The sequence below is a fragment of the Asparagus officinalis genome, chromosome 7 (genome assembly GCF_001876935.1).
Source record: "Asparagus officinalis chromosome 7, Aspof.V1, whole genome shotgun sequence".
NCBI lineage: Eukaryota > Viridiplantae > Streptophyta > Magnoliopsida > Asparagales > Asparagaceae > Asparagus > Asparagus officinalis.
Genome location: NC_033800.1, coordinates 76104500 through 76118798, shown reverse-complemented (window position 1 = coordinate 76118798; position 14299 = coordinate 76104500). Strand labels below are relative to the sequence as shown.

General features: G+C 34.0%; 2 protein-coding genes across 2 annotated transcripts; both read left to right on the top strand.

The window, feature by feature from the left end:
- On the top strand, positions 3574–4362 carry LOC109847386. Its single transcript, XM_020416618.1, has one exon. It carries the CDS (start codon positions 3574–3576, stop codon positions 4360–4362), a length of 789 nt encoding a protein of 262 aa, XP_020272207.1.
- Positions 12234–13362, top strand: LOC109847385. Its single transcript, XM_020416617.1, has 2 exons — positions 12234–12678; positions 12824–13362. Exons 1-2 carry the CDS (start codon positions 12234–12236, stop codon positions 13360–13362), a joined length of 984 nt encoding a protein of 327 aa, XP_020272206.1.

Genomic DNA, 14299 nt, shown 5'->3' with positions numbered 1-14299 from the left:
ATATAAAATCTAAACTAGATTACCCAAGCTAGATCTTGATCTTCATTGTAGCTCAACTTGGTACACATACAGATGAAGCTTGAACTTGATCTTTAACTTTAAATTGCAAGGCTTCACCGACATTCCGCCAACCTCCTTTGAATATGATCGTTGAATCTCTATTCCATTCATCCTCCAACTCGTTGTTTGCCTAGAGTAAATACGAAAACACAAACACTAGACAAACAACATTAGAAGTAAATTGTTTGTTAAACATCATCAAAACAAGAAGGCCAACATAACCAACTCCCGAATCACCCCGTCACTCATCCTGATCCGAACGGTACCGATACCACCAATAAAGTATTTGTGATCATTCCCCATGAGCACGAAATCCCCTCTTTCCAACTCCTGAAAGCTGGAGAACCAATCTCTCCTAGGACAAATATGGTATGTAGCGCCCGAATCCAACATCCACTCTGTAGAGTAGGTAATACAAACCTTCTACCTCGGTTTGGACCCTTTGCTCTTGTAACTAATGCCCCCGCTACCGGCTCAATAGAAGTCTCCTTGTCATTCTTCCTGAGTTGGTAATTCACTAATGCAGCGGTGACCTCACTATATGAAAGAGATGTCTTCCCATTAATAAGAGTAAGGACAAACGTCTCATATTCCTCGTCGGGCAAGGAACTCAACAATAGCAACGCCTTGTCCTCATCTTCAACAATGACATCTATATTCGCCAAATCTGCAAGAAGCTTCGTGTAGTGGTTCATGTGATCACTAATGGATGTTCCCTTCTTCAATTGGAAGCGATAAAGCCTCCTCTTCAAATGCAAGCGGTTTTCAACGCTCTTTGTCAAGTACTTGCTCTCTAGGACCTCTCAAATCTTCTTCGCAAAAGTCTCATTCATCACATCATATTTTAGATCTTGAGTGAGACAAGACCTAATCACACCACACACAGTCCGATTCATCTTTTTCCAAACCTTCTCATTAATGTCGTCCGGTTTCCCGTCCAACTCCAACATATCTTTCAAATTCTGCGCATTGAGCGCATCCAAGACTTCGCATCGCCAAAGTCCAAAATTATTAGTGCCATTGAATTTCTCCACGTCAATCTTCATCGAGTGGATACTCAAACTTTGGACAGTCTTCACACCTGAAGAACTACCCTCAACTCCCTCTTTCTCGGCCATAATCCTCAACACACCAACAATCAATGCGGAAACAAATGAAGAATAGATCCAAAACTAAGAAAAGAAAGAAGCTTTACCGAAAAGATCCCACCATTCTCACCAACTGAAACCCTAGACGAGCTTCCCAAATCGATCTACTCCTCCAAATAGCCCAAGCGTAGCCCGAGCTCTGATACCAATAATTTGTGTAAGGGATATGCTACAAGTTTTTTTTAAAGATACTACTTTATTATCTGGTTGTTATTACCTAACTATTACTCAAGTTGCTTTCTAAGTTTTAAATATTTAAACCTTTTTTTAATACTTATCGCATGAATGATTATTTTTTAGATATGATTTTTTAAATGGAAAGCAAATTTAACAAGTATTTTAGACTCATTCCTATTATGTTTGGTTTGACATTCTTATTAATTCATGCTTGAAGGATGTTGACCTTCAAAATTTGTTGAATTCTTTATATGAAAACATGATAATAAATGATGGCGGTGAGAGTATTACTGCTCTTACTCATCATAACACAATCAAATATTATTTTTAAAGATTATTTGAAGAGTACACATATAGATATAGCAAAAGATCTCAAGCTCTAGCTCCTACGAGCTCTAGGCTGAGTGAAGGTAAAGCTTCTTATTCAAGAAATTTGATGGTAAATAAGCTAACTGTAAGGGTAGTGGTGGTAATAGTGGTGGATCATCATCCACAAGGAAAGTTTCTGAACTTAAACAATATTTATTTATACCTTTAGTTTAATGAGACAGACTTTAATATTTTACAATGGTAGAAAGTATATAGAACGGCTTCATGTCTTGTGCTTTCTCTCATGCCTCACAATTTACTAACAATGCAATTTTCTACCGTAGCTTCGGAATGTGTCTTCATCATATCAGGATGGTTGATTGATGACCACAGAATGTCACCGAATCCGTCTACCATACAGGTGAAAATGTGCTTACAAGATTGGTAGATGTTCGAAAAGAGACGCCAAGACATCGAACATGTAGCTGCTCTTGGAGAAAGACTTGAAGAGTTGACGATGGCAGAAAAAGAATGGAAAATTATTTATAAATCTCTAAAAAAATTTAGAAAGAGTTACAAATGATATTGATATAGATGGTTAAGTGCCAATTAAGTTAGGTTGTACCCATACTATTGTGATGCGATAATTTACAAAAAAAATATTGTAACTCTTAGTGATCAATAATAAAATTGAATTTATTTCTCATTTAATAGTTCTCTAAAATTTACAGATTGTATACTTCTAAGTAATTAATAATAAGATTTTTTTGCAAAAAATGTAAAAATTCTAAGTGATTTTTTATTCTTTTTGCAAAATTTACATCTTTTTATCACAAAAAAGAAAAGAAAAGAAAAAAAGATATCCGGATCAGCCCGATGCCCGACCTGTTCCCCATTCAGTACATCCAGGCCTGGGTCCAAGCAAGGGTTTTTGCCTAGCTCGGACCCCAATTTATGGCCGGACCAACTTCTTTGGACACCCCCACCCATGACTCGCATTCATTTTCACTTTTTATTCAAGATGAACTGCTATTTACTAAACAATAAAGTATTTTTATTGGAGAAATGTATTGTCTGAAGCGAAATTTTTTTATGGCTTTCTCTCATCAATTGTGGTTCTATTATTGCCGTGACAAACTCGCAGTTAGTCACATGCGATGTCCCCAACCATATGCTTTTATTTGATAGTTCAATGAGAATATACTTTACGCAACAATAAATAAATAATTTATCTATAACAAAGCAAAAGGATGATGAGTCTTGTCTATCTCCTTTCCTTAAAGTTAATATAATATTGTTTATTTAAGCATGGGATAGCATCTCATAATGTTAGATAAGAAAGGTGGTAAAGAGTGATTATGTAATAGTTTGCCATAATAATAGGGTGGTTGTTTCTTATTGCCTTACACTTTTGAAACTAGAAGCAAAATTTGCCTTTTGGCAGTGGGACATGCCATTAAGCATGAGAGTTCTAGGGTGTGGGGACCATCTTCTTTAGAAAGAAAGAAAGAAAGAAAGAGTAAAAAAAAGGATAAATTTCACCTACCCCTTTTAAGTTTGGCTATTTTGATATTACCCATCTAAACTTTAAAAACATCACTTAAACCCCTACATAAGTCTAAGTCTGGGGTGTTATAAAAAACCCAATATTTTTCATTTTTTCAACTAACTCTCAACTACTGTTACTGAAAGTACAAACTACTCTTCACATAGAGATCCCTCTCTTCATATCTGTTTGTTCTTGGAATGGAGTACCTGTCAAGGAAATTGAACAGTCTCAAATTAAGATGATAATCTCTTCAGATACCATCCAAAATGTTCCAGACTTAAGAATTTTCACTTATTCTTTGCTGACTTGTTGTTGTTTTGTAAAGCTGATATGTATTCAAGTGCAAGATTGAATGATTGTCTCTCTGAATTCAGCCAAGTTTCTGGTTTAGAAACAAATCCTAATAAGTGCTCTACGTACATGAGTGATATTGATGATAACCTAAAGCTCCATATTTGTTCTCTTCTAAACTTTTCTGAAGGTGTATTGCCAGTGAGATATTTGGGTATGCCATTAATATCAAAAAGGTTATCATACTTGGATTGCTCCCCTTTGATTAACAAAGTCTTTGACCAGTTCCAGAGTTGGCAAAAGAAGAAAACATTGTCCTACGCTGGGAGATTGCAACTAATCAAAATAGTTATTTTGGGTATACAAATCTTTTGGACTAGTAACTATGTCTTGCTAGTTAAAGTCCTGGAGAAAATAGATAGTCTCTGTTCTGATTTTCTTTGGAATCATAAAATTCATTTGCTTTCCTGGGTTACAATTTGTCAGAGCAAGGAGCGTGGAGGTTTAGGGGTCTTATGTGCTAAAGCCAGGAACTATGTAGCGGCCATGAAGCTTCTATGGATGATTCATCTCAAGAAGGATCTGTCATGGATTAAGTGGGTTCATGGTATCTACCTACGACAATTTAACATATGGCAAGTTCAAATAAGGGTGAATGATTCTTGGATGTGGAAGCAACTTCTCAAAGTGAGGGATATGATGATTGACAAATTTAGTAATGTTATAAATATTCAAAATGTCATCAACAGGAATTGCTCTGAGGGGAAGGTTCAATTATCTTCTATCTGCAGTGAACTAATTCAACAAAATGCTCAATTGCTTGGTTGAAAACAGTCTGGGATGGTTTGCTCTACCCTAAGCATTCTTTTATCTTATAGTTAGCCATTCATTCTAAATTATTAATGCAAGATAGACTATGCCACATGAGGATGCTTGACACAAATCTCTGTGTTCTGTGTCCTTACCAGCAGTAGGAAACCTGCAGACACCTCTTTTTTGAATGTGAATATTCAGCTAGTATAAGGAATAGAGTTATGGATTGGCTGAATTACAATTGGAAATCATGCAATTAGGATTGTATCATTGACTGATACAGCTTGAGACTGAAGGGTTTGGGTTTTATGAAGAAACTAAAAAGACTGGCATTATCAGTATCAGTTTATACTATGGCAAGAAAGAAACCAGAGGATTTTCTAGCACAAAGCCAGAGGCCCTGAATTCTTGTTTCGAACTGTGAAGCTATCCATCCTCTTTAAAGTTTTGAATGATAAAGTTTCTCCTTACATAAAAGATAAGATTGAGCAAATGTAAAGTTTTTCTTTCATAGTTGTCTTCCAGTTTTTTCTGGATTGTTTTGATTCTTAAAATTCTCAATTGGAAATTGAACAAAATCATTTCATTGACCAAAAAAAACTACTCTTCACATTAAAACTCTAGTTATTAAAGTAATTGCTCTAATTAAATGGTTATTAATTTTAACCCAAATGTATTTAAAGTTCAGGGCAGTGTGTGAAAGTTATGCTTAAAATTATTAAAAAAGGAAATGAAAGGGCTTTTTCCAATGATTTGGATGCACATGATTTTCACGCGTGTTAATAAATGTGTTGGTGATAATCATATTTTATTACAATTTTATACCCTCATTATCTATTTTATATGAATAAATATACCACTAATAATTATTTTTATCTTTTAATTGCAGGTTAATGAAGAATAAATCCCAAACTCTCATCTCTCAACAAAAACCCATTGATTAAATGAAGAAATGAAGCAAAGAAGCACATTGGAAAATCAATTTCCAAATTATCCAAAAGCCCAGAATGAAGTCGTGTAGCCTGTAGAAGCCGGAGAAAATCAAAAATCCAATATGAAAAGAAATCATATTCAAAATGGTTGGCCATAAAGAAACGACGATATCTCCTAATCCGGAAGGCGGAATTTAACATATAATATATGAAAATCGCCTATCTCGACGAGACGAAGCTATCCGTGAAATCAGAATTTGGAAATAGTGGGCATCGATGTCAGCATCGATGTGGGCATCGATGCTGGCATCGATACCTACATCGATGCCTGCATCGATGCCAGATTACTGTAGCACGCGTCAATGGCTGATTTTGCTTGTCTTGGGGCTCAAGTTTGATCCAATGGCTCTCATTCACTGATGTTTACTATAAATAGGGGTAGAGAGTGAGGGGTTAGAGGTGTGAAAATTTTTGTAACTCCTTTTGGAGAGGAGGGCTACTCTTAATTGAGAAGGCCTTCCAAAAATTATAACTTTAGTTGCAATTAATAAAAATAATTTTTTCCTCTTTAAATTTTTCTCTTCTTCTCTTTGTTGGATGATGAAGATGAAGATGAAGATGGAGAATTATTTGAAGGTTTGCATTTCTTTTCTTTTTCTCTTTTATTGCTTATTAGTTTAGATTTATTTCTATGCTTGTAGTTAGATTTTATTTTCTTGTTAAATAGCCAAGAGGCTAGAACCCTCTTGCCTTAGATTTATTTCATGCTTATAGAGTAGATTTATTTTCTTGCATTTAATTCTTGCAATTTTATTTTGTAGTTTAGATTTTGCAATTTATTTTGTAGTTAGATTTTAATTTCTTATACTATTCACCTTGAGGCTAGAACCCTCTTGGGTTTAGTTTTTCTTTTTGTTTATTTTTATTTTGTTTGATTCGCCCTTTAGGTTAGAACCTCTAGGGAATCACCCTTTTCTAAGAAGTGGGTTCAATTTTAGACTATCCATATCTATAATTGAATCCACCATCTTTAATTTCTTGCATTTTCTTTTATTCTAGAATTTTGTTCTTCATTCTTGATTTTTCATTTGTTTCTTGATTTTATTCATTTTTTCCTTCTTGCCTTATTGATCACACTCATTCTTTGTCACATTCACTCTCACTTAAATTTTGCGCCGTTTCACACACTATCACTTTCACTCTCATTATCTCTCCACAATCACATTTACTCCTCACTCCTATTTGTCACGCACACAAAATAAGAACCAATTTTATATTTTCTCCTACAAAACACTTTCCTCGTGGGATCGATATCTTAAATACTATAACTTGACACGGTTATACACTTGCAACCTTTTTGGTACATGTTTATGCGGCATCAGTTGGTGTTAGTTAGCAGGAATATACAACTCAATCTGTCACATCAAAATCAGTCTCCTCATCATCAAGTTGTAACTCACACTCCTCTTGATACAGATCATGATGAACGTCTTAATTTTTTGGAAAAAGGTTTTGAAATCATTATTAAGGCCTCCACACTAGCCACAGATATGTTAACTCAAACATCCTACACGATGAACTCCTTTATGCAATCAACCGAACTCATACTTAACTCTAACACTCAAGCCCTAGCTAGATTAGAAACCCATATTGATCAACTAGCTAGTGCCATAAGTGAAGTAGAGGAAGGAGAAATTCTGAGTCAACCCGTGGTCAATCCTAAGGACACTCAAATGAATGCACTACAGTCAGGAAAACATGTCAATAATCAGGAAAGAACACCTTTAAGTCAAATTCTTGGTCCAATTCATTCTTCCCCTGATAATTTAATTCAGGAAAGACCGAGGGAAGAAGAAGAAGAGTCAGATCTAAGTTTTGAGGAAATTTTCGATGAGGAGCTAAAAATTATAGGAGAAGCAGATCGGGTTTGTCAAAATAAAAAAACTGTGTTGGACAATTGCTGTTTTGAACTGAATTTTGAAAAACTCTTTCTTGATGAACTAAGATTTTTGGAAAATAAACAACAACCAAATTTTTACACATCAACCATGAATCTTGGGGTTGGGAAAATTGTTAAAGAAAAATTGGTTGTTAGAGAACAAACATTCACAAATCAAGAATCTAAGTCCAATATGCATGACACCAATAATACCTACCTTCCATTGCCACAAAAATCATTGAACACCCCGGAATGCTTAGAATTTCAGCACATTATTGATTATATCATGTTGAATTTATTTAAAATCCGTGGGAGAATTTTCAGCAATAAGGTAGGATTCAATGTAGAACATGAACTCTTCATGTTGAATATTTCATTCTACATTGTTTATTTTGTTTATTTCAGAATAATAAAAAGAATTTATTCTTCTCTCATTTGAGAGTTTCTTGTTCAGTTGTTAAAAAAAGAAAAAAAGAAAAGAAAAGAAAAAAAAAGAAAAAAAAGAAAAAAAAGAAGAAAAAAAATAGAATAAATTTTTGATTTCATTCTCCTCAGACAAAAGGTAATTACAGATTTTTATCAGCCGACCAAATGTAAGTGCTTCATTTCTTATCTGCTTTACTTTATGCATCATAGAGTTGCATTGAGGACAATGCAAAATTTAGGTGTGGGGGTGGGAATTAGTTATTTTTTCTCTTTATTTTACATTTTACATTTTTCTCTTTTTTCTTAAAAAAATTATAAAAATATCGTCACTTGCCAAATTGATGAAGTTATGTAATAATTGATTTATTTGATAAATTTGAAAATTTCTAATCCCTAGTTGGTTATTTACTTAAGATCACCTTTTATGATAACTCTAAATAAATTTCTTAAGAAATGATTTTCAAAGTAGTATACTTTATTTAAGCCTTAACTTGGATTTTTATTTAAAATAATAAAATTTTTGCATGCTTAACTTAGAGTTGAAAATAATTTTTTCAAAGTGTCTTGATTTACATATTTTCAAAAAATATATACATATACAAAAAAAAAATTGCAAAAGAAGAGTGCGAAAAATGGGCACCAAAAAGAAAAAAAAAACTCTTTAATTCAAGGTGATTCTATCTTATAAAGCCTAAGCTGACCGAGTAATTAAGCCCAATGAGTATTTCCATACTTAATGACCTAAGCCCATTTGGGTTGGGATCCATTGGCCCAAAACTCGTTAAATGGTCACTTAGAAAGCCCGTTAAAGTAGAAAAAATCACCAAGGAAGAAAGAGTTAAAAAAAACTAATAAATGTTTTATAGTTGTATATATGGTCTTGGAAAATATTTTAAATCAAACAACTTGAAAATTATTTAAAACAAAGAGTTAGCATGTTCTTTTCAAAACTTTTAAATTAAATTTCTAAGTTTGGCTTGGTTTTGTATTGCTACAATGAGAAGATTTTCTTAAAAATATACCTTAGAGTTATATATAAAAATATTTTCTAGAGTGGTAACTGGCTCTAATTAGATTATCTAAAAGTTATCAAGTGAATTTAGTTATTTACTGACTTCTTTAATTTGGCAAGATTGACTGAATTTTGTGGGTATATTCACTACAAACCCTCACGAGACTACAACTCGTCCACTAGGGTAACCTAGGGGTTTAAAGGCTTGTTGTATGCGCTAAATACAACCGCGATTCCTGCGAAAGTGAGTTAGGATTTTCTTTTTATTTTTCTTTGCTAGAGGACTAGCAAAAGTTTAGGTGTGGGGGTATTTGATAATCATATTTTATTACAATTTTATACCCTCATTATCTATTTTATATGAATAAATATACCACTAATAATTATTTTTATCTTTTAATTGCAGGTTAATGAAGAATAAATCTCAACTTCCCATCTCTCAACAAAAACCCATTGATTAAATGAAGAAATGAAGCAAAGAAGCACATTGGAAAATCAATTTCCAAATTATCCAAAAGCCCAGAATGAAGTCGTGTAGCCTGTAGAAGCCAGAGAAAATCAAAAATCCAATATGAAAAGAAATCATATTCAAAATGGTAGGCCGCAAAGAAATGACGATATCTCCTAATCCGGAAGGCGGAATTTAACATATAATATATGAAAATCGCCTATTTCGACGAGACGAAGCTATCCGTGAAATCAGAATTTGAAAATAGTGGGCATCGATATCGGCATCGATGTGGGCATCGATGCGGGCATCGATACCTGCATCGATGCCTGCATCGATACCAGATTACTGTAGCGCGCGTCAATGGCTGATTTTGCTTGTCTTGGGGCTCAAGTTTGATCCAATGGCTCTCATTCACTGATGTTTACTATAAATAGGGGTAGAGAGTGAGGGGTTAGAGGTGTGAAAATTTTTGTAACTCCTTTTGGAGAGGAGGGCTACTCTTAATTGAGAAGGCCTTCCAAAATTGTAACTTTAGTTGCAATTAATAATAATAATTTTTTCACCACTTTAAATTTTTCTCTTCTTCTCTTTGTTGGATGATGAAGATGAAGATGAAGATGGAGAATTATTTGAAGGTTTGCATTTCTTTCCTTTTTCTCTTTTATTTCTCTTTTATTGCTTATTAGTTAGATTTATTTTCATGCTTGTAATTAGATTTTATTTTTCTTGTTAAATAGCCAAGAGGCTAGAACCCTCTTGCCTTAGATTTATTTCATGCTTATAGAGTAGATTTATTTTCTTGCATTTAATTCTTGCAATTTTATTTTATAGTTTAGATTTTGTAATTTATTTTGTAGTTAGATTTTAATTTCTTACACTATTCACCTTGAGGCTAGAACCCTCTTGGGTTTAGTTTTTCTTTTTGTTTATTTTTATTTTGTTGGATTTGCCTTTAGGCTCACCCTCTAGGGAATCACCCTTTTCTAAGAAGTGGGTTCAATTTTAGACTATCCATATCTATAATTGAATCCACCATCTTTAATTTCTTGGATTTTCTTTTATTCTAGAATTTTGTTCTTCATTCTTGATTTTTCATTTGTTTTTTGATTTTATTCATTTTTTCCTTCTTGCCTTATTGATCACACTCATTCTTTGTCACATCCACTCTCACTTAAATTTTACGACGTTTCACACACTATCACTTTCACTCTCATTATCTCTCCACAATCACATTTACTCCTCACTCCTATTTGTCACGCACACAAAATAAGAACCAATTTTATATTTTCTCCTACAAAACACTTTCCTCGTGGGATCGATATCTTAAATACTATAACTTGACACGGTTGTACACTTGCAATCTTTTTGGTACATGTTTATGCCGCATCAGTTGGTGTTAGTTAGCAGGAATATAAATGTGACAAAACTTAAAAGCTTTTTTTAAAGTTTAGAAGGTTGTCTCAAAACTATCCAGACTTAAAGAGGGTTGAGTGAAAATTTTAAGTTTATTATAAGGTTATCACAAAACTGTGCAAACTAAGGGGCTTTCTAAAGTTACCTTTAAAATTACAATAAAATCTCCTTTCGATAATTGGAATCTGTTGAAATCCAAAAGTCATTTTGTGGAAACCTAAAAGACAAAATGAATGTGGACATTACTTTATTAATGTGGAATATTTATTGGTGACTTTTCATTAGTCCAATGTCTTTTTATTTTCCATAATGTATCTATAAATTGGTGGATGTATGGAAAAAAGGATATGAAATGAAAATTACAATTTATCTTATTCTCTTGTCTCTTGTCCATTTTTCGTTTCATTTCTTTAGTATATTACAACACGTTATCAGCACGAGTGGCTCTAGCTGGTTCGTGATCATCGGTTCGTGGTAATAGATTTTTCAATATATATCTTCTGCAAGGTAATAATACATTTGACCTTTGTCTATTTACAAAGTTTCATGTTTTCGTTATCGATTATGCCTCTATAACAGTATGTTATGCAATTTACTTTGGAACCATGTGATGATGATATATTGACTATGTTTATTTGATGTTGAAATCTGTAGTATGATGTATTTTGAAAACTTTAGTATCTTTAATCAATATGATAGTATACCAAATTCACTTAAATTTCATATTACAACAAGGTGAAATGGAAGACTGTTATATGGATAATATACTACAATGATTGTAAAAATGTATGGAACAGAGATACACAATATTAATTTTTTGGTAATTCAGTTATTTAATTGTTTACAAATATAGTATAACTTGAGAGACATACTGTCTAAACCTTCAAGAGTGGAGCAATGATTTCTATTGCTATAAAAGCTCCCAGTGTCATGATCTCCAATTTTTTTTCAAATTATGCTTTTATGAAATTAATTCATTTGGCCTTTTATCCTTGTTTTCCTGGACAGTGCAGTACATGATACTTATATTCTGAATCACATTCCACACTTGGTCGTCATGATATTGCATGTTAATCACTGGAGATTGGTTGTTGTTTATTGGTTTACTTGATGTACATTCTTAAATTAATTTTTTCTTTTCACTTCAACAAAGCCGTTTGCTTCATAATTAAATCTGGCATTAAGCCTCCTATCTCCACAAGGAGGATACCATGTAATATATCCAGTCACTGGGGACATTCACTCCATGTAGAAAGGTTGAACCACATTCACGCACATATGTAACACATTAATTTTCTTAACAAACAAAACTATGATATGAGTAATGCGCAGTCAAGTAATTGAAATAAACTACTACATAGTACATTAATGTTGAGCACTATCTAAATTCTGTCTACATGACTTTACCAACGTTGATGTATTGTCAACGTGCACTACTATTAACGATATAAGATATGTATTAAGTATGATGTAGCTTTATTTAAACGAGTGTGTTACACAATCTTATGCACAATCACAGCAAGCTTTTTGAACTCTATAGTAAATTCTGTAAAGTGAATGAATATTCGGCTTTAGCAAAAATGAAGCGGCATGCATTGTAACTAATGATTTGTTTATTCACTTCTGTTTGTATGCACACTTTGTATAGTGCAATATTTTATAAATTTGGTGGATTGATATATCTTATTTTGATAATTATAGCATTTCTGAACAATGTCTGACATCATCAAAAGGGAATTTGCTGAGCTTGCCATTGATGGCAGCAATTACTTGACTTGGGCTTTAGATATTGAAATCTACCTGAATTCTTGTGATTTAAGCAACACTATTGCTCCAGCTTCTCAGAGCACCTCTGCCCAGAAGGCAAAGGCATTGATTTTTCTTTGTCATCATCTCAACAAAGACCTGAAAAATGAGTACCTTACTGAAAAAGATCCTGCTGTTCTATGGCAATCCCTGAAGGATCGCTTTGACCAACAGACGGCTATTATGCTTCCGCAAGCACAGTATGATTGGTTAAACTTGCGATTTCAGGATTTTAAATCCGTAACTGAATACAATTCAACCCTCCACCGCATTGTCTCACAGCTGAAGCTCTGTAAGCAGAACATTACAGAGGCTGAATTGATTGAAAAGACCCTCTCTACATTCCATGCAAGTAATCTTGTACTCCAGGAACATTACAGAGGCTGAATTGATTGAAAAGACCCTCTCTACATTCCATGCAAGTAATCTTGTACTCCAATAGCAGTACAGGACCAAAAACTATTCAAAACACTCTGAATTGATCTCTGCGTTACTAGTTGCAGAGAAACACAACCAACTTCTGATGCGCAACCATAATGCTAGACCAGTTGGTTCGCTAGCTGTGCCTGAAGCACATGACACAAATCAGAGTAATACTCATAGGCGTGGACGTGGTAGAGGTCGTGGACATGGTCGCAGGTCTTATCGTGGTGGTAGGGGTCGTGGTCGTCGCAATGCTAATAGTCTTCAAGACCATAACAAGGGTCAGAACAAGGATAAACCTCATTCACACAAGCCTAGCTCTCATCAACAGGTTACAAATAACAAACAAGCTTGTTATCGGTGTGGATGTGAGGACCACTGGTCTTGCACATGTCGTACACCGAAACATTTGGTTGAGGCATATCAAAGAATGCTGAAGGACTCAAAGGGGAAGTCAAAACATGGTGAAACACATCATGCCAGTTTGCCTGAAGCAAACATGACCCTGAAAGATGACAATTATGATGATAATCTGTTGAAGATGGGAGATATGAATATGGACGATGATGACTTATTGAAGATGAAGCTTGATGATTTTGGTGACCAGGAGTGATCATGTTATGCATGTTTTATTAGTCTATTTTAGTTTTTCAAGACTTGTTCTAGTTGTTTGTATTCTCACTAGGCTTATTTTACATGTTTTTCGTAAGAAAATTTTAAATTCGAATGGGTTTATTTAAATTATTATGTCTTTACCTTGTTTTTGTGCTTATATGAATTTTTCAATTTTTAGAATAGTGCACAACTTTCCTCGCGTACAACCCATGGAGAAGGAGACAGTTTTGTGCTTGGTAGATAGTGCTACCACACATACTATCCTAAAAGATAGAAAGTTTTTTTCAAACTCTGACTGAAAAACAAGGAAGTGTAACCATCATTGCTAACGACAATGTGTTGATAGTAGGCTCCGGCAGAGCTTCACTAATACTTCCTATGGGTACGAAATTAATCATCAATGATGCATTATTATATCCAGAATCCAAACGTACCCTTCTTAGTTTTAAAGATATTCGGTCTAATGGTTTTCATATTGAAACCGAAAATGAGAATGGTGCTGAACATCTTCTCATGACTCAGTCAATTGGATGTCGGAAGCAAGTTGTAGAGAAGCTTCCATCTTTCTCCTCAGGGTTGTACTACACATATATCCGACATAATACTAACCATGTTGCGATGAGTTTAAAATTTATAGATCCAAATTCATTTAAATTATGACATGAGCGATTGGGTCATCCTGGGCAAATAAGATGCGTCGGATAATATTAAATTCAATTGGGCATAATATGCCAAGCAGCAATGTCCCCTCATCGTTAGACTATATTTGTGAGTCTTGTGCTAAAGGAAAACTTATAGTTCGCCCTTCTCGTACTAAAGTGAATATTGAATCTCCCATTTTTCTTCAAAGGATTCAAGGAGATATTTGTGGACCCATTCATCCTGCATCAGGACCATTCAGATACTTTATGGTCTTGATCGATGCCTCTACTCGA